At 51.6% G+C, this 20,081-nt stretch overlaps 1 protein-coding gene and 1 non-coding gene across 3 annotated transcripts in view; both read right to left on the reverse strand.

Annotated features, from left to right (window-relative positions):
- Nucleotides 1–18,837, reverse strand: part of WNT7A (Wnt family member 7A) — an 80,964-nt gene extending 62,127 nt beyond the window's left edge. Inside the window, exon 1 of one of the 2 annotated variants that reach the window (XM_058725855.1) lies at nt 18,256–18,837. Coding sequence is in view for 1 of the 2 variants with exons in the window: in XM_058725854.1 (XP_058581837.1) it covers nt 2,526–2,596 (71 nt within the window). In the remaining variant the exon portion in view is untranslated. Of the gene's footprint in view, nt 1–2,525; nt 2,902–18,255 lie in introns of those variants that run through there. The other variant, XM_058725854.1, reaches the window with a different exon arrangement.
- LOC131511214 (U6 spliceosomal RNA) lies at nt 14,526–14,629 on the reverse strand. The gene has a single exon (XR_009261416.1). It is a non-coding gene; the product is annotated as a U6 spliceosomal RNA (small nuclear RNA).
- Nucleotides 18,838–20,081: the final 1,244 nt, after the last annotated feature.

A 20,081-nucleotide genomic window follows, 5' to 3' on the forward strand; every position in this document is an offset into this window, starting at 1 on the left:
CTGCAAACATTAGATACCTGGGACCTTCCTAAACAGCCCTGGCCGCCAGGAATCACCATATCCATTTTGCATATCTGAAAACTGAGGCTCACAGAGATTGAGATCTGGGGGCCAGTGGGTCACAGATCTGAAATAGGAGACTCAGTAGAGCTCTCATTCATTCACCCGAGGCACTAAGAGAGAGTCTAAGACACCTAGAGCCAGACTATTTGAGATGTTTGAGGAAGAGGTGGCAAGTGGAGACGTTTTGGCCCCAAGTCGGAAGGAACCTGTGAACACCTGTGACCCCCAGAGAATTCCTACACCAGCAGACTGTAATGATTTATTAGGGTCAAAAATTCATAGGAACAATAATCTAGCAGCTAAGAGGTCAGGCCTAGGGTGCCATCCAAGCTTCCTTCACCTACTAGCTCTGTGGCCTTGGGCAAGTTACATCCCCTCTCTGTACTTCCGCTTCTCCATCACTAAAATGAGGATATTGATAATTAGTCCTCATCTCTCAGAGTGGCTGTGAAAATTAAAACATAGAAAGTGCCAGGCACATAGTATGTACTCGGTAAGTATGCTGCTCTCGTGGTTTTGATTATTATTGGATTTGCTGTCACAAGGGGATAGTGCTTGAGACACTTGCCCTAGCATCAGTCCTGAGCAGGGAGGAACCAGTCACATCCTGGGAGCTGGAAGGCTTCTGAAGGACCTTGGGACTTTACTCCTCATATCCATTTTACAGATGGATAACCCGAGGCTCAGGGAGCAGTGGGGCCGGGCCAAATTCACCCTGCAACTTCTTCTCCTGACCTGGACCTCTCCCTGCCCCAAAGGGCGACGTCGGTGCTGAAGGCCAGCGCCCTTCTAGCTCCCTCCCTCCCTGCAGGGCAGCTGGGCCCCCTCGGGGCCAGTGAGGTCTCCCGGCCGGCGGGAGGTCCGGCGGGCGGGGCAGCTAGGGGAGGTTATTTTCTGTTGTTTTCCCTTTCTCTCTCCCTTCCCTGGTCCCTCCGCCCCGTTTCTAATTAAAAAGAAGATAAAGCCTCACGCGGCCAGCGCCAATCAGCCCGACCGGCTTCCTGGATGCTGGATGCGCGCGGGGCGGCGGGGCGCGGGCCAAGATGAAGATTAAAGCAGGGAGAGAAAGAAAAGCCACCCAGACGCGGATGAATCAATAACACTTAAAACACACCCGCAGGCAGACAGAGCGCGAGCCCCGCAGCCGCCTCTCCGCCTGCGGTCGCCTCTCGGTCCGCGGTAGCGGCTGGCGGCCGCCTCGTCCGCTCTGTGCGCACCTGCTCGCACCCGCGGCTGTTCAACTTGCGAAATGCCCGCTCGCTCCGGAGACGCGGGGTGGGGAGAGGGGAGGAGTGGTTGTGGCAAAACACAAAGGCTCTGCCACACACACCCCCTCGCAGCAACCCCCGCAGTCCGCCCTCTCCCCAAGCCGAGCGGTCGGGGTCGGGGGGGGGGGGGGGGGCGGTGGTCACCGCTGGAGGTGGGAAAGCAGCTTGTGTGAAACCTGCCAAGGTGGCCCTTCCTTTAGCGTCAGAACCTCTACCAATCCCTAAAGCCCCCACTCCCGCCCCTCCGTGCTTCACACGCATTATCTCCGAAGTACAAAGGGTGACTGGCCCTGCAATTGCAGCTCCGAGACGCGTCCCGAGCCACCCCCTCCCACTTTCCAGCCAGAGCGCCGCCCCAGGCCCCACCTCCACAGAAATGCTGGAGTGAAGCGGGGAGGGCTGCTCCGCAGGCGCGCCAGCGGACTCGGGTGCCCAGTTTTAGGGGGCGGGGTGGCCCGCGTCTCTCTGGCGCTGGCTCTGCGAGCTTGTCTCTCTGGGTGTCTAGGGCCATCTCTCGTCCTACCTTTGTGTGTGTTCGTGGGGATGGGAGGAGCTGTCCCCTCGGCCTAGGAAAGGGCTCCAGGAGTACGAGGGTCCTCGGAAATCGGTGGTGTCAGGGCTCTGAGCAGCGGGTTTGTGCTTTTGCCATCGAAGGTCCCTCCCTTTAGGTACCTGTTCCCTGTTGCACGGACTAGCCCCACCTGCCACCCCGGGACTGCCCTGACTCCAGGAGTGGCTGTGCCCGCGCCTCTGTGTACAGAGTTCTTCTCGGGCTCCGGGGGCTGAGTTCCTTGGGAGCGGCTGTCGTTCCGGCTCCCGGCTCCGGAGCTCCTGAAGGACCTGCTGTTCCTATGCCTGGGTCAGAAGTGTCCCTAGGAGGGGCTGACCCTTTGCAGCAGCTATAGCTCTCTTCAGAGTCCCCCAGGCCGGACCGTCCCTGCTGGTTGTCTCTGGTTCTTGGGGCTTCCAGACTCAGACATCCTCAGGATGGCCGAACCTCTGCCGGAGTCTCTAGAGCTGTGCGCGCCCCTGGGGCGCCCGCCTGCGGGGGGCCTTTGTGCGCCCACGGCTCCCACACCGCGCCCACCCAGCCTCCCCGAGGGGCCGAAGAAGTTGGTGGCCGGCGGCCGACCCCCTCCCCAGGCCACACCAACTTTGCCGGGACAGCGTGCAGGAGATGCGAGCGGCCCTTACCCGATCCGGAGGTAGACCATGCCCAGGCTGAGAAAGAGGTGGCCCAGGCAGCGCCGCGCTTTCCGGTTCATAGTCCCCGCTGGCCGCCGGAGCCGCGGGCCGGGCAGTGCTGATCCCGCGGGCCGGCCCCGGCGGGGCTATCAACATAGCCCGCCCGGGAGGCGCGGGCCGAGGCGTCCCCGGGGCCGTCTGTCCGTGCGCCCGTCCGCGCGCTCGGCGCCTGAGCCTCGCCGGGAGCGCGGGAGCCACGGAGCGGGAGGAGGGAGGGAGGAGCGAGCGCAGCGCGGGGCGACGCCGGGCTGCGCGCGAGCGGCCGGTGCAAGTGTGTGAGGCGCGGGGAGTGCGGGGGCGCTGCTGCCGCCCGCCCCCGCCCCTCCCTCCCTCCCTCCTTTCTCCTGTCCCTCCCCCACCCCCTCCCCCGCCCGCCTCCCCGGAGCGCCCGCCCCGCACCCCAGAGCCCGCGGGACAGGGCCGCCAGCTCCAAGCGCGCGCTCACGCCTTGCCCCACGCGCTCCCGCGGCGCCCCCTCCCGGCTCCGGGGCGCCGAGCCGGGCAGGGGGCGGTGGAAGTCAGTTCGACCCCCACGCGTCGCTACTTCGCAAGTTGCGGGTCGAGCTGGCGCCCTGGGACTCCCCCTCGGGTTGAGAGGATCGAGCGCGACCGAAAACCCCCGCACCCTGGCTCGCCTCCTCGTCCTCCCCGCCCTGTGGAACGCTCAGAGCTGGGGGGCGGGGTGTTAGGTGGCACCCCGGTTCCCCCTCTTTCCCCAGGCTTCCGAGCCCAGCTTCAGGGGAGGGCGCCCCCTTCCGCGGAGCGGGGATAACTGATTCAGCATATTCCTCCCCGACCCCTGTCTATTAGAGGGGGTGCGGCAGGTGGGTGCCCAGGTAGGGCAGCCTCTTCTGGAATGCCGCTCCTAGCGGACTGTCGGAGTCGGGCGGAGGCCAGGATGCCCGGCACGAGACCCGGGCGTGGGCCTCCGGAGCCGCCCGAGGGCGCCAGGCTCCGCTGGCCGCTCAGCACGCGCTCGCGGCGACACCTGGCGGGCGCGGTGGGCGCTGTTAGCTCCTCCTAGTTCCCTGAAACGGGGTGCTCGGAGCCTTCCAGCTGAGCAGAAATGCTGATCCCCTCCTATGATGTACACCCCAGAGTCCAGTTGAGCTAGGGGCTGGTGGACTCACGTTTTAGCTGAAGAAATTGAGGCTCGGAGACGCGAAGGTTTTTTCCCAAAGTCAGCAGCTAGTGAGTGGGAGAGGCAGATTGGAAACACCGCCCCCCACCCCCCACTCTAACCACCACCACGCCAGACCTGCCTATCGTTCAGAATTGCTTTTCTAAATCTTCCCTGAAAACCGCTGTTCATGCATTCATTCACATTCCGCAAATGTCTATGCCAGGCATCATGGCAGGCCCGTGGACACAAGGAACACGAAGGACAAGGGACCTTCTTTCTTGGAGCTAGTGAGGGAGACAGACCAGAGAGAGGTAAACACATAATTTCAGACATCACAGCTTCCTGTGATGTGAAGATAATATAAAACAGAATGATGAGGGAGACAACACTGGGTGCCTAGGAATTATTTGAGATCTGAGCAGGTGGTGTTTGAGTTGAGAGCTGAAGGATGCAGGATCTGGGGTCCCAGCACTTCAAGAAGGAGGACAGCAGTGCAGAAGGTTGGAGGTGGGCATGAGCACCAGGAGGGGAAGTGGGGCTCTGCTCAAGAAAGAGAAAGGCGGCCAGTGGGATGGAAGGGAGGAGATGGGGGTACACAGATCCCACAGAGCTGTGTAGGCATGTCAAGGAGCTTAGATTTTAAGGGGAAGTTCAGTGGGAAGACATTGGAGGGATATGAAGAAGGATGACTCATCTCATTTGTGTGTTCAAAAGCTCCCCTTGGCTGCCCTGTGGAAAATCCACTAGTGGGGGAAGGGTAGGGCTGGGCAAAGTGAAGCCAGGCAGACCGGAGAGAAGACTACCCCATGGTCCAGGTATGAGACACTGGTGGTTTTAAAACACGACCACACAATTATTCCATGTGCCTCCCATTGAGAGGTGGGCTGTCTGTGCTCTCCCTGCTTAAATCTGGGTGGCAGTATGTGTGGCAGAAGTGATGCCACAAGACTTGCCACAGGCTAGGTCATAAGAGGCAGTGTAGCTTCTGCTTGTTGGCTGGAACACTCCTGCCAGAGCCCTGAGCCACCATGGAAGGGGTCTGGAGGCTGCCATGATGTGAGGAAGCTCAGGCATCCATAGAGGCCACATGTGGGTGTTCTAGTCCACAGTCCCAGCTGTGTTCAGCATCGGAGTCCTCACAGCCCAGGTGCCAGACATGTGGATGATTCCAGCCTGCAGCCACCAAGTCATCCCTGCCTTTGAGTCTTTCCGGCTGAGGCACCGTGGACAGGGGCTTCTGTGGTCATCCCTGATGTGCCCTGTCTAAATCCCCAAGCCCCATAATTTGGGAGTAGAATAAAATGATTGTTTTATGCCATTCTTTGGGGTAGGGTGCTTGTTACACAGCAATTGTAACTGAAACAACTAAGGTGGAAGGGGGGTGTGCAGGGAGAATGGAGGATGCTGGGCCTGGGCCACAAGAAGGTCTGACAGGACTTGGAAGGGCCTGGCCGAGAGAGGGGCAGGGAAGGGACAGTGGAGAGAGGGATGAACAGTGAGCCCCTAGGATGGCTGGAGTCCTGGATGGATGAAGGCAGTCATGAGTGATAGTGGGGGAGGGGGATTGGAGTAGCTAAGGGCTCGGGAGGAAAGTCACAAAGTCTGTCCTGGCCATGTTTTTCCTCCTGTACTCCTCCTCCTCCTCTCCTACCCTCAGATGCAGTCAGTGATGAGCTCTGAGCAGTCTTCCTCCAAAGCATCACCTAAATGTGTCCTTTCTTTTCTATATGCATTGTCATTCTCTTAGACAAAAGATTCACTCGTGTCACAAAGTGTTGGGGGACACTCATGATCAGGATGTTGGGGTAAGTGCTGCGGACATAGCAGTGGATCAAATACATCCAGTGTCTGCCCTCCTGGAGCAACTCTTCTGAGGGCTGATTTGATTATCAGTCACACTGGTGGCACTTACTATGTACCAGGCACTGTCACCAAGAACTGTAGCACATTGACTCATTTAATCCTCTTATAATACTATGAGGTAGGTACTATTCTTATTTGTTAATATTTTTGTTATAATCATAATTATCATCATTTTATAGTATGGGTAAAATGAGTCATGGAGGGATGAAATAAAATCTCAAACTCCACAGCTACCACGTGGCAGAATTGGGATTTGAATTTACGGAGTTTTGACTTCAGCATCTGCTCTTAATCCTTCAATTATGCCTCCCATCTAATGGAAAAGAGAGACGTGGGCCACTGCAATAGGAAAAAAAAAGGTATTAGGCATCAAGATGGGGAATGCAAGGACTGTTGGAACACAGAGAAGGGGGCTCCAAATGGGTGGGTCAGGGAAGGCTTCCTGGATGAAGTGTTCCTAAACTGGGATCCAGAAAGAATGAGTTGGGGTTCACCGGGCAGAGTTTTTGAAGCCAGAGGAAGCAGGGCTCACTAAAGTCTGGTGAATGAATGGAGCATCAGAGGGAATGGGGGTAGAGAGGGAGTCTGGGGACACAGAGCATATTAATAAGTTTGGGCTTTATCATAAAGGGAAGCAGGGGTGTCATACAGCCATATTTATGCTTCAGAAGGTTCATGGCAGCTGTTACGCGGTATTGAGAGAAGGGGGCAGGGCATGGGGACAGGAGGTGTCACAGACATGCAGGGCAGAAGAGGTCCAGCCCACACAAGGGTGGTGGCAGATGGTAAGGAGACAAGCGGATGGATTTGAGAGCTGGTCTGAAGGCAGAATAGACAGAATGATGTATCTCCAAGGACAAGAGTCTGCCCTGGAGGCACTGTGGCTGGTGAGGACAACACAGAGATGGGACAGGGAGGAACAGGTGATGACCTTGGTTTTGGAGGTGCTGAGTTTGATGTGCCTGTAGGTCACTGAAGGGGCAGTTGAGTGAGTGTGCTGGGCACTCAGGAGGGAGCGTGTGGACTTTTGAGGGTGATGGTCTCTAGAGTTGGAAGTGGGCAGTCCTTCAAACCAAGGCATGGGTGAGACGCCAGAGAGGCCAAGAAGGCTGAGTGAGGACAGCCCAGCACAGAGCCCCAGTTCAGCACGATTTAAAGAACCAACTGGGCGGGGGCATAGGGAGAAAAGCAGCCAGAAGCAAGTGAAGAAGACTGCTGGAGTGGGCAGGAAATGACTCAAAGAGCTAGAGAAGGAGCAAGTAGTTTTCAGGATCAGAGCTTGTAGGAGAAGCAAGGACTGAAAAGGGTCCAAACTCAACTCGAACATCCAAAGATCTTTACAGTCTGGCTGAAAATCACGTTTCCAGCCCCTACTTTTCCCAAATCCCCTGTGACCATATCACAAAAATTAGCAGGTTGCCACTAATGTTTACAAAATGGAAACAGACCAGAAAATAATAGGGCACTGTACATAATAAGGCTCCGATTGTGTGTGTGTGTGTGTGTGTGTGTGTGTGTGTGTGTGTGTGTGTGTATCGTAGGTTGTAATAAAAAAAAAAAAGTTGAGATTGTTACTCCATCCTGTTATCCCCTTTTATATGTCTGGAATGTCTTTCCCCCTCCTTTTCCAACCTGGCTGATTCCTCTCATCCTTCAAGACCCTCCCAAAGTGAACTCATCTGAAGAGCCTTCCCTGGTTAACTTTGCCTCTGTCCTAGGCACTTAGTCCCTTTCTCATTCATCCATCCATCCATCCATCCATCCATCCATCCACCAAACATTCACTGAAGATTAAAGTGTGCCAGGCCCCATGCTGGGTATGGGATACAGCAGGAAACACATTTTTTCTCTTTGAGCTCCATGGCCCCTGAGCTGATCCTGGCAGAGTCCTTCCTCCCAGAAGGATGGCTGGGCTCACGTGCCTTCCTTTTCCATTAGACCCTGAGATCTTAGCAGACAGGCCCCTCTCTCCTGCATCTCTGTATCCCCAGCATTGATTGAGGACCATGGCTTGATAAAAAAGACCACAGACTTTGGGATCGAGAAGGCCTGGGTCTGAATACCAGCTCTGCCACTTAATAGCTGCAAAATCCAGGGCAGTTTCTTTAAAAGTGTATTCTAAGAGTTGTTGGGCTTTCACTGAGGCTAAAAATCTTTCATTCGACTGACAGCTTTCCCAGAGGGAACTGTATCTGATTCATTGCAAGACCCCAGACCAGCTGTGACTAACTGCTTCATGACTCAGTGAGACCTACTGCAGAAAGTTCTTCTTTGACAGAGCTATGCTAACCAAGAGGTTTTCTCCCTATTTGGCGCTTTCTGCCTGGATCAAGGGAAAAGGGTGTCTCTACAGCAGATGCTGCACCTTTTTTAGCCTGCCAAGCATGCCTGGGGCAGGGGCACAGAGGGCCTTGGCCTTTGGCTCCCCCTGCTGGATGCAGAAGGAGAGGCTGCTTGGGTCCCCAGGACGGCATTATTAGGAACATGCATGGAGCACTGCTAGTTCTGGACTGGTTCAAATCTGGCTCCACTCTGTTATCTCCATGACCTTAGGCAAGTTACTTAAATTCTCCTTGCTTCAGTTCCCTCATCTGTAAACTGGGGATTATAACAGTTTCTGCCTCGTAGGGTTGTTGTGAGGTTTGAGACGCTACACGTCAAGTGCTTATGATGCTGCCTGGAACACAGCGAGTACCACGTGTGCAACTGTAACGTTAAACTAATGGAAAGGCCACAACCACCGCTTGGTGCCACCACCGATCCAGATAGGATGTCCACGTTTAAAACAGTCTCCATCATCGGATTCCCAGGGTTGGGATAGTAGAGTCTTCCCATTCGTATTTGTTTCTTTTGTTTCTTTGTTTGTGCTTCTAAGAAAACCTCAGCAACAGAAACCAGAGAAAAGGCCTGGAGCTGTTGGGAGCAACTGGGAGCAGCAGTGATTCCCGTGAAGCAGGCCCCCAGTGATCGGCATCTGGGAAAGGCTGTTGGAAAAGTGTGTGGATTTTTAGTATGAGGGAATACTGGGAGCATGGGGCATGAGGCAGCTCTTCTATGGAAGCCAAGAGAATGAGGTTCTCCCTCGGTTTTGTCACTACCCTGTGTGGCTTTGAGAAAGTCCCTGAAATGTCACTCCTCACCTTCCCAGACCCACTCTAAAGTAGCCTCACCTTCAGCCTCCTGCCCTCCCTTCACCTATCTCCTCCCTTCACAGCACTGGCCACTTCATGGACCCTGCTTTTATTCTCACTGTTTCTTTCTTGTCTGTCTCCTCATGCTGGGGAGGGAGGGGTTTCCACGAGGTTAGGGGCCAGTGTAGGGTCCTGTTCACCATCATAGTGCAGTCCTTTTTTTTTTTTTTAATGTTTATTTACATTTGAGAGAGAGACAGAGAGTGCGCAAGCAGGGGAGGAGCAGAGAGAGAGAGACAGAATGTGAAGCAGGCTGCAGGCTCCAAGCTGTCAGCACAGAGCCCAATGCGGGGCTCGAATTCACGAACCATGAGAACATGACCTGAGCCAAGTCAGATGCTCAACCGACTGAGCCACGCAGGTGCCCCCACAGTGCACTCCTAATAAGGAGTGTGAGAGAAAGTGGCTTGGTGGGGCCTCTCAGCAAGTGCAGCCAGAGCAGACCTCTCCGCTGAGAACCGAATGACACGCTTTGAGATGCAGTCCCCTCCTCCAGAAGCCATCCCTGGTACATTCCTCCACCAGGACCATTATTCGTCATGGGCCCCGCGCTGGCCCCCATCACAGCAGCCAGCTTGCTCTATCACCTTCGCCTGTATGCTGGTGTGCCCCCCTCACCTGGCGCGAGCACTTCCAGAAGAGGGTGCACAGAGGCTGCACTCCAGCGAAGCTCCCGGGACCCAGGGCCGACCAGCCCCTGTGGAGCCCCGGGTCGGGGGAAGAGGTGGAGGGAAGATGTAGATGTGGGAAAACGCCCACGTCCCCTGTGTCTGAGCAGGGCGGTGACCCAGTGTGGGTGTTCGAGAGTGAGGAGGGCCTCTGTTGTCTTGTAGCTGCCCAGCGTCCAGCCCCCTCGTGACTGTCACCCCGGCTCCACTTGGGGGGGCTCCCGCTGTGCGTCAGGCTGGTGGATGTGCTGCAGCCTTTCCCACGGAAGCTCCGCCTCCTCCACCTGCTTGGGGCTGCCCACCTCCAGGCCCACTCTCCCGGGATGGGGGCAAGCGGGACGAGAAGGGGGGCGCTCGCAGGCCACATTCCCATGGCCAGGAAGCAGCCCCAACACAGAGACCGCCCACCTGTTACAGTAAGGACAGGGTCCCTCCCTCTGAGCTATGACGGCATTCACCATTTACTGAGCACCCGCCATGTGCCAGGCTCCATTTCTTTGCCCCCTGGAAACACTCTTCTCCCAGGTAGTTTTATCAGTGGTTCCTTACTTCATGTGAGCAGCCCCTGCCCATTCATCCTGTCCCTTCTCAGCACTCCGCACACATCTTACCCTGGCTTTACTTAGCTTCCTAGCATTTCTTGCCACTCTCCAATTTTACAGGATGTATTTCTTTGCTGACTCATTTCTACCTGTTTTCCTGGCTGCCCTGTTAGCCCTACGAGGGAGGTATTTGTCGCTTCGCTGCTGCATTTCCGAGAAAGATGGCTGGCAAATAATCGGCCCTCGATGGATGATTGTTGGATAAATGAATAATCGAACGGGTGTCATTTACCCCTCGTAACCACCTCATTCTCCAGAAGAGAAAGCTGAGATGTTGAGAGGTTCAGTCGGTTGTCCAGCAACTCGCTGAGTGTCTGGCACCCAGTGAGTGCTTAATAAAAGTTAACCGTCAATTTCCTTTCTGTCTCCATGTCTCCCCACCCTGCTAACAACGGGGGCCTCTACTCTGGTTTCATCTCCATCCCAGCCCTCCCACTGCTACGCACTAAGTCCATTCACCCCAGGTCAGTGATTCAGTGCTTAACACAGGGGGGCCAGGATGAATAGGGCTGAAGCACCCCGACTGGGAGGAGCTGGAACATGGGCATGCAGGCTGGAAAAGCAGCACCTCACTCCTCCTGCTGCCAGAGTCCCGTTAGCTGCTAGGCTGGGCGGCAAACCCAAAGGCCAGTTTGCAAATTTGAGGCAGAGCCCGAAGAGTGCAAAGAGACTGTCCGTCCCATAGATGGCGAGACTGAATCCAAAAGCAGGTACTAGAGGCTCCCAAGACATGGCCGGTTAGGGAAGAGTCAGATGTGAAAGGCCGCTGAGGCTGCTGGGGCAGACCCAGCCTTGAGCCTCGGCTCAGCCACTTGCTTTGTGATCTTAGGAAAATAATTAGCCTCTCTCAGCCTCAGTTACCTCCTCTGTAAAACGGGGAGGATAATGGTGCTACCTCTGAGTCACATGAAATCATGCACGTAAAGCATTTATCAGAGTATCTGGCATATATCATGCACTCAACATATGACAGGTATTTGATGATGATGATGATGATGACGATGACAATGGTCATGACATATACTGGAACCCGGCCTTTAGGACCAGAAGGAATCTTAAAGGTCATCTGTGCCAGTGTTTCTCAAACTTCTTCATCCATCAGAATGACTTGGTTACAAATACAGATGCCCAGGTCCCCTCCAGATCAAGCAGGGCCTCCTGGCAGAGTAGGAGTCGTTCTTCTGCTTCTAAGGAGCTCCCCAGCTACCGACCATGTCTGGCTTCATCGGAGCAGAGTCTGTTGAGGATCCAAATACTAGTGCAGTGCACAGACCCATGGGTTGGGAGGCAGAAGTCAGATTGAGTCGGCCTCTGACGGACCTACTCCGGAATCCTGGGCAAGCCCTCTGCCCTCTCTGAGATCCATCCTTTCCGTCTGTACCTTCAGCAGTTTGGGCAAGTCAAGCGCCTCATCCAGAAGCAAGCATAAGACCCGAGGCCTGGCTTGCCGTTATACGTCTAGAGCCTGGTGGTTTTGCTGGTGAGACTCCGGATCCACACAGGGAGCATGTGGAGAGGGAAGACGGTCGCCATCTGAGCTCCCTGCTTTGGAGAGGCCAGTTGGCAGGCTCCCATTTCAAATCCCATCTCGGCATATGACCTTGAGTGAGCAGCTTAGCTCTGAGGTTCTGTTTTCTCATCCTGAAGGTAGAGATGCTCCTCCTCACGGCATAAGGTCTCTGAGAAGTCACTTTGGCAATGCATCTGGAGCTAGTGGGCCTTCTTAGATACACGAGTGCTCCAGCCACACGAGGCCTGGCTGATCACTGGCCAGCTGACCACAGGCTCCTGGTCACCTTGGGAGGACGGTGCTTATCACAATTCCACCCCCAAGGTCTTCCTCAGGATAATCTGTCCCGGGTGATTCATCTCGTGGGCTGGGCCCTTCCTCTCAGGCCTGAAATATCTCCCTCCCTTCACCATTCCTGGGTCAGGCCTGTGACCCCTGCCATGTGACTTCCTCTGGGGACTGGCCCTGGGCTCCTGCCTGCCTGCCAGCCCTCCAGTCCCCGGCTAGTGACCCATTCTGGGCCTGACATATCAGGCAGGGCTCAGCCAGGGCGGAGGAAGCCCACAGCTTGTTGTGCTGGGGAAAAAGTGCATTCCCCACGTCCGGCCCTCACCCTGGCCCAGCCACACCTCTGCCTTCAGCAGGCTGGGCTTCCGCCGCACATCCTGGCCTAACCTGACCTGTTTATCACCCAGTTCCCACGTGGTGCCCTGCCCCTCAGGCACACACATTCCCAGGGAGGATTCTGGGCTGGCTGGAGCAGAGGGGTTGGCCAGTGTGCCTCACAACTTAATGGAAGTCACCCTTTTCTGGAGCCAAAGACAGCTCTTTGGAGAAGGTGAGGAGATGTGGACCCACATCCCAGCTCCACTGTGAACTTGCTGTGTAACTTTGGACAAGTGAATCTACCTCTCCGGATCTTAGTTTACCTAATTTTAAGTAGAGAGAAAAATACCTCCATCTCCAGTTGTTGTACACTTTAAATAAGATAATACAGTCTTACTGATGTCTGTGCTTCACCTCCAACCAATTAAATCAGAATCTGAGGGATAGGTCCCAGGCATTGGATGCAGCCAGTGATGGAAACCGCTAGTGTGGAATATTGTTAAGAGCCAAAGCTTTGGAGGAGACCAGCATGAGTTTGGATTCTGGCCATGTTATATAAGTATGGACCCTTGAATAGATTATTAGCCTCTGTCTACCTGCCCATAAGATCGGGATGACAGTACTTACTTCCCAGTGCTGTTATGAGAACTAAAAGGAGTAACACATATTATGCGCTTTGCACATGTGAGCACCCCAAGCGACCCATGTGAGGACAAGCACCTTGTCACTTCACCACTGTACCCACTACAGCTGGCTCTGTGCCAGAGTCACATTTGGCATTTCAAACAAATATGAACGTAAGTGTTATCACCATAGGTTAAAAAGCGATGAAGAAATATCACTTATCATGACCTGCCAGAATGAATAAAATTAAAAACAAGGAAACAACACATGTTGGCGAGGATGTGGAGAAAGGAGAACCGTCTTGCACTGTTGGTGGGAATGCAAACTGGTGCAGCCGCTCTGAAGTACGTGTGGAGATTCCTTAAAAAGTTAAAAATAGAACTACCCTATGATCCAGCAATTGCACTACTGGCTATTTACCCAAAGGCTACAAAAAGACAGATTTGAAGGGTCACATGCACCCCAGTGTTTATAGTAGTATCATCAACAATAGCCAAACTAGGGAGAGAGCCCAAAAGTCCATTGGCTGATGAACGGATAAAGATGTGGTATATATATGTATACATATTTGTTAATTTTAAATAGAGAGAAATATACATATATATATATAATGGAATATATATATATATATATATATATCTGTCTATCTATCTATCTATCTATCTATCTATCTATCTAGATACATAATGGAATATTACTCAGCCATCAAAAGGAATGAGGGGCGCCTGGGTGGCGCAGTCGGTTAAGCGTCCGACTTCAGCCAGGTCACGATCTCGCGGTCCGTGAGTTCGAGCCCCGCGTCAGGCTCTGGGCCGATGGCTCGGAGCCTGGAGCCTGTTTCCGATTCTGTGTCTCCCTCTCTCTCTGCCCCTCCCCCGTTCATGCTCTGTCTCTCTCTGTCCCAAAAATAAATAAAAAACGTTGAAAAAAAAATTAAAAAAAAAAAAAAGGAATGACATCTTGCCACTTGCAACCACGTGGATGGGCCTAGAATGTATGATGCTAAGTGAAATAAGTCAGTCAGGGAAAGACAAATACCATATGATTTCACTCATATGTGGAATTTAAGAAAGAAAACAAATGAACATGGGGGGAAGAGAAGAGAGGCAACCATAAAACACACTTTTCACGACAGAGAACAAACTGAGGGTTGATGGAGGGGAGGTGGGCGGGGCATGGGCTAGATGGGCGATGAGTGTTAAGAAGGGCACTTGTTGTGATGAGCACTGGGTGTTCTATGGAAGTGATGGATCACTGAATTCTCCTGAAACTAATATAATACCTTATGTTACCTGGAATTTCAATAAAAACTTGAACAAAAAATAAATAAATAATAAAATAAAATAAGAAACATCAGTTATCATGAGACAAAACTTCTGTCTTTTGACAGACTTAAAAACGTACAGATCCCAGCATCTGTTGCTGCTAGGAGTGGCCATGGCTCTGTGGCGGCCACTGAGATGTAGGTGGAATTCACAGGTTCTTCGTCCCTTGCGTTTTCCCCTCTTTGTGGTCCTCGGGCTGCCATCTTGAGAACAGCAGGATGAAAAACTAGGAGGATCCTGGACTCACCGGCCTGGGTGAGCTGCCCTTGCAGCCCAGAAGGCAACTCTGGGCTTTCGTTTTTCCCCCAAGTGAAAAGAAGATAGACTTCTTGTTGTTTAGGCCTCTGGCTGGGGAATTTTTGTTTCTGATAGAAGGAAAACAGATGCTTTGGACCACCTCATTGTTCTACTGTCTTTTTTCTTTTCTTATCTTTTCTTTTAATATGGAACACTTCACGAATTCGTGTGTCACCCTTGCACAAGGACCATGCTAATTTCTGTGCTGTTCCAACCTTAGTATATGTGCCCCCAAAGCGAGCACACTCATTTTTCTACTTTCTGTCCATAGTCATCAGACTCCAGATAAATCTATGCCAAGAGGACCCACTAAGAGGGCTGAGGACTTCCTGGTACCACAGAAATCCCAGTCCTGAATGTGATCCCTTGGAGTAGAGCTAGCCAGCGTTCCTATCCACGCTCCTCTGGCCTCCTCAGAAGGTTCAGAAAGAGGGCGTGCCTCCCCCATGCCCCCTAAAACTAAAAACTCATGGCTCCCATTGCTCTCCTGAGCACTGTCTCTGCAGTCAGGCGAATATAGATGAGAATCTTGACTGTTGCACTGTTTTGCCACGGGCAAAGTGTCTTTGAACAAGCCTGATGTCACATTTGTCAGTGGGACTATGTCAACCAAGAGATACAGTTAGACAGGGAACTTGGAAGGAAAAGACAAAGTAACAGGACCAGAGGTAAGCAGTGCTTCCAAATAAACTCAGCACTAGGTCTAAACATCCTAGGGAAGGGAGGTGGCAGAGTAAATGTGATTATCACAGACCTTGGCATTATAAAAACAATAGCCCAGCAGCAGAATGTTGGGCGTGGGCAAGGAAGAGAGTGTGAGGGCCTTACTTTTCTCATCCTTCATGGTAGGGAAAAATAGAGTGGAGTGAAATGTGTAATTAAAAAAAAATACATGACTCCCAACTTCTTAATATTCTTCATAATCTTGGGAGGTCTTGTAGGAAATAATATCCGATACGGTAACAAACCAACGAGTAAAGTTAGAACTGCTTTTATTTCCATTAAATTCTTTTTCCTTCGTTAAATTCAAAAATCAGTAAGCTCCATATGTTATTTTAAAATTTAGCATACAGAATAAGAAATAGGTGTACTGTGAAGAAGCATCATGGGCAAATGGAAAAGAGATGGATGATTGACTCAACGAAGATTTTTGGAAAACTACTTAGTGAAGAATAACTAAGCGTTTAACTTACACCATAGTAACGGCTTTATTAGAGATTTTAGTGTAAACAATAAAACTCTAAAACACTAGGTGAAAACAGATGTGTCTTTTAACTGGCTTGAAGGTAAAAAGGTATCTTTTCTAAGATAAGATAAAGGCAATGAAAGAGATCACAAAGGAAAAAAATGATGTAATGAAGTTAAAATTTCTGTGCATTATAAAAAGCGAACACAAAACTATACGCAAAATATTCAAGTACATATTCAGTTGGGTAAAAATAATTTTGACTAGAGGTAGCTATCCTTGATACATAATAAAAGGCTCTGAAAATCACGATTACTCTAGTAAAGAAGAACATGGATGGCCAATTCTTGATTGAAAAAACATTAATTACCACAAATATATAAAAAATCACCAAACTCATTGCTAGAGAAATAGGCAATAGAGCCACAATAAAATACTACTTATAATCTGTACACTTGACCAAATATACTTTAAATGTGAATTTTCAGCACTCACTGAAACAGGTATTCATGAGGGGCACCTGGGTGGCTCAGTCCATTAAGCATCTGACTCTTGAATTTGGCTCAGGTCATGATCCCAGGGTCATGGGATCAAGCTCTGCATCGGGCTCCCTGCTGAGCATGGAGCCTGATTAAGATTCTCCCTCTCTCTCTCTCTCTCTCTCTGCCCCTCTCCTCCACCCCACGTGCTCCCACCCTCGCTCTCTCTCTCTAAAATAAAAACAAAACAAAACAAAAAAACAGGCACTCATGCATTATTTGTAAGTCTATAAATTAATACTAATTTTAGGAAAGCAAACTGAAAATCATCTCAAAAATATTCATAGTCCTTAAATGAGTAATCCTACTTCTAAAGATATAATCAGAGATAGTTTCACAGATATATACATATGCAAAGATGTTTACAGCAATGTTATTTATAACAGTGAGAATTAGCAATAATCAAAATGTCCAACTTTAGGTAAATAAGAATAAGTTACGATTTATAATTCATGAACTTGATAGACTATTATGCAGCCATTATAATGTTGCTTCCAAAGCATATTTAAAGACTTGGAGTGGCGCCTGGGTGGCCTAGTCATTTAAGCGTCTGACTTCAGCTCAGGTCATGATCTATCAGTTCATGAGTTTGAGCCACGCGTGGGCTCTGTGCTGACAGCTCGGAGCCTGGAGCCTGCTTCGGATTCTGTGCGTCCCTCTCTCTCTGCCCCTCTCGCACTCATGCTCTGTCTCTCTCTCAAAAATAAGTAAACATTTTTTAAAAAATTTGGAAATTTTTCATTATTTAACATTATTTCATTATTTCATTATTCATTATAACATTATTTCATTATTTCATAGTTAAATAAAAACTCAGGACTCAAGTTTATATTTGTAATTGTTAAAATAACATTACAAATGGAAATCAACAAAAAAATTAGCATACAGAGTGTGATCCCACTTCATAAAATTCTTTCGTTTCCTTCTTTCCTTTCTTCTACCCTCCCTACCTTCCTTCCACCCAAACCTTCTCCTTCCTTCTCTCCTTCTTCCCTCCTGCAATATATATGCCTAGAAGGATATCTGGAATGATGTTGCCTAATATTATTCCTGCATATCTGGGGTACTTGAATATATGTGATCCCCCCTCCCATTTTGGCAGTATTTTGCTGTATAGTGTGGATTCTTTACAAAGCATTTCGTATTTTTTTTTATTTTATTTTTAAATTTTTTTTTTCCAACATTTTTAATTTATTTTGGGACAGAGAGAGACAGAGCATGAACGGGGGAGGGGCAGAGAGAGAGGGAGACACAGAATCGGAAACAGGCTCCAGGCTCCGAGCCATCAGCCCAGAGCCTGACGCGGGGCTCGAACTCACGGACCGTGAGATCGTGACCTGGCTGAAGTCGGACGCTTAACCGACTGCGCCACCCAGGCGCCCCAGCATTTCGTATTTTTATAAGACAATAAAATCACTTTCCAAAAAATTAATCATACCTACTTCTGTAGGGTTTTCAAGATAACCAGGCAAGCACGCGGCACAGTGTGGGAAGCAGCTTTCTGAGACCGCCCCAAGATTCCTGCCTTGTGCTGGACATGCCCTGTACACGCAGCTCCTACCTAGAAGGTCCCCTTTCCTTCGGTAACTTTCTACTCATCCTTCAAAACCTACTCCAATGTGAAACATGTCCTGACACCTATGCCCCATTAATCAGACTCCTTCTCCAGACACACAGACTCTGAGCAGGGACAGCTCAGACAGCAGAAAAGGTTAGAGTGCCTTCAAAAAGCAGCAGTGTCCAGGAGTGACTGCTCAGAAGTTTGGGGCACCTAAACCACCTGGGACAGCCCCGCTCCTGCTTTACCGACCCTTGTCTTCAAGCACCCCTCATTCCACTTTCTCGCCGGTATCCTTCCAACAACTGTTTTTATGCAAATTAGTAAATTCAGCTTCTGCAGCCTACAACTCAAGCCGCCAACTGTTGCCGTTTTCCCGGCACCGAGTTCAAAGCTACTAAATGTTTCTGGAATGAATCTATTTCAGTCACACACAGAGTTGTTATAAGAGGCTATCCTTGCCCCAGGCCAACTTTCTAAAGGATGGGAAACGGGACTGACACCTGTGCAGCCTCTTTCTGAGCTGTCTTGGGCTGGAGGGCAGGGCAAGCGCAGACGGTTCTTGCTCGCTAAGGAGCTATGCCTACCTTAAGGAGAGGAAACGGATTCAGCGCGTCTAAGCGATGTGCTCAAACCACTGGGGCAAAGCAGAGAGCCAGGTCTTCTAAAACACGTCCAGTCTGGTCTTGAGTGCTCCCGGAGGATGCTGGGCCGGAGATCATCCTGCGTCCACACTCACTCAGCACATAGATGGCTTTGCACACGTGCTCACTGGCTCCCGAATCCTCCAAGTAGCCTCAGGAGAGCGAAATTTTCAACAGCTTCCTGGTGCAGATAGAGAGACGGAGACTCAGGGAGGGGAGGTGCCCCAAGTTCATCCAGTTGTGACATGGGAGGCCCTGGACGCGACGCCAAGTCCGCCAAACTCAGAACCGTCCCTCAAGCCGCGAGGCCACCGCGATGACGTAAACCCTGGGAGACCCTTTCGGGGTCACCTGGGACCAATTCCCCCAGAGCGGACCACCGGTAAGTGAGGAGTTGGCAAGTGCACGGGCGTGCGGGGGAGCTTCGTAGGCGACTGAAGAAGGGAACGAGGTGTGCCCGGTGGAGGGTGGAGCCGAGCTGTGCGCGACACAACCCGAGGTGGGCCTGGCCCGACCCAGCAGACGGCCGCGTGACTAGCCACGGCGAAGGTGAGAAATTACGAGATTCCACTGGCTCAGAGGCTAAGCACGTGTGAGCCGAGCGAAGCCTCGAGTGGGGCCGAAAGGGGCCGAACGCGGGCCGAGCGGAGCCGAGAGAGGCCGAGTGGAGCCGACTGGTGCCCGGAGCGAGTCGGGTGGAGCCGAGTGGTGCCAGGAGGAGGCGAGCGTCAGCACAGAGAGTCACGTGGAGCCGAGCAGGTGACAGGAACGAAGCCGAGTGGGTCACGGCTAGCGGAGGCGATGGGAGCGTGCAGAGGTGAGGCTGCCCCGGAAATCCTGTAGCACATCGTCTCTGGACCCCTCCTTTCCAGGACCAATGGGAAAGCCGTGCGCTCCGGTTTCCCGAGCCTGCGAAGTAGCTTCAGAGAGACTCTCTTCTTTGGTGGCCTCAGTTTCCCCCCTTGTACAATTAGGGTAATGGAGGGAGGCAGAAGACGCAGCCTTTCTTAAGCCCTCCCCCTCAGAGGATGATGCGGACTTTTCATATTTTCTAGTGGGATTGAATGTTCCCTCTCTCGTTGGGGTTCGTCCTGGGGAATGTCACTTGAAAGACCGTTTTTCTGGAGCCATAATTAAGCCTCATTTTCCGGGCGTGCGGTAGATGCCATAACCTGGAGGTCCAGAGGGTACATGTGTGACACCGCTGACACACGGTTAAGCCTTGCCTGGTCCCAAAGTCCAACATGGTTACATGAAACAGGAGCTCTCTGGGGCCTGAGCAGTGAAGGAGTCACAGATGGGGAGAGGGTCTTTGCTCTTAGCAGGGCAACCTCGCTCAGCCTCCTCGTTTTCACCTGTAAGGTTAGGAGACTGATGCCTGCTGGTCAGGCTTGTGAGATGCCTTATTCTCACAAAGGTGCTTGGGGGGATGGATGGGGTAGGGGATCTGCACTTTGACAGTATTATCATAGCGTCTTTCTATTGTGAAATGTGCCCCTTTCATTTTTTAAGAAGAACTCTTAAGGTTCTAGGCAGTGTGAATAGAGATGTGAGCAAGTCAGCCGATAATCCCTGCTCGTGTTCCGGTAGAAGGCAGCTATTCCTATGATCTGGCCCAAGAATTCCGATAGTAAGCATAGGCTTGGACATGCTGACCCCATAAGCACCTGATGCCTTCTTGAAGCCCATGCCTATATGCCTGCACCTGAAGTGTTCTAAAACACACATCTGATCACCTCACTGAGGTGCTAACAGCCCTTCAGTGCCTG

This window comes from Neofelis nebulosa, chromosome 4 (assembly GCF_028018385.1).
Source record: "Neofelis nebulosa isolate mNeoNeb1 chromosome 4, mNeoNeb1.pri, whole genome shotgun sequence".
In the NCBI taxonomy this organism is placed as follows: Eukaryota; Metazoa; Chordata; class Mammalia; order Carnivora; family Felidae; genus Neofelis; species Neofelis nebulosa.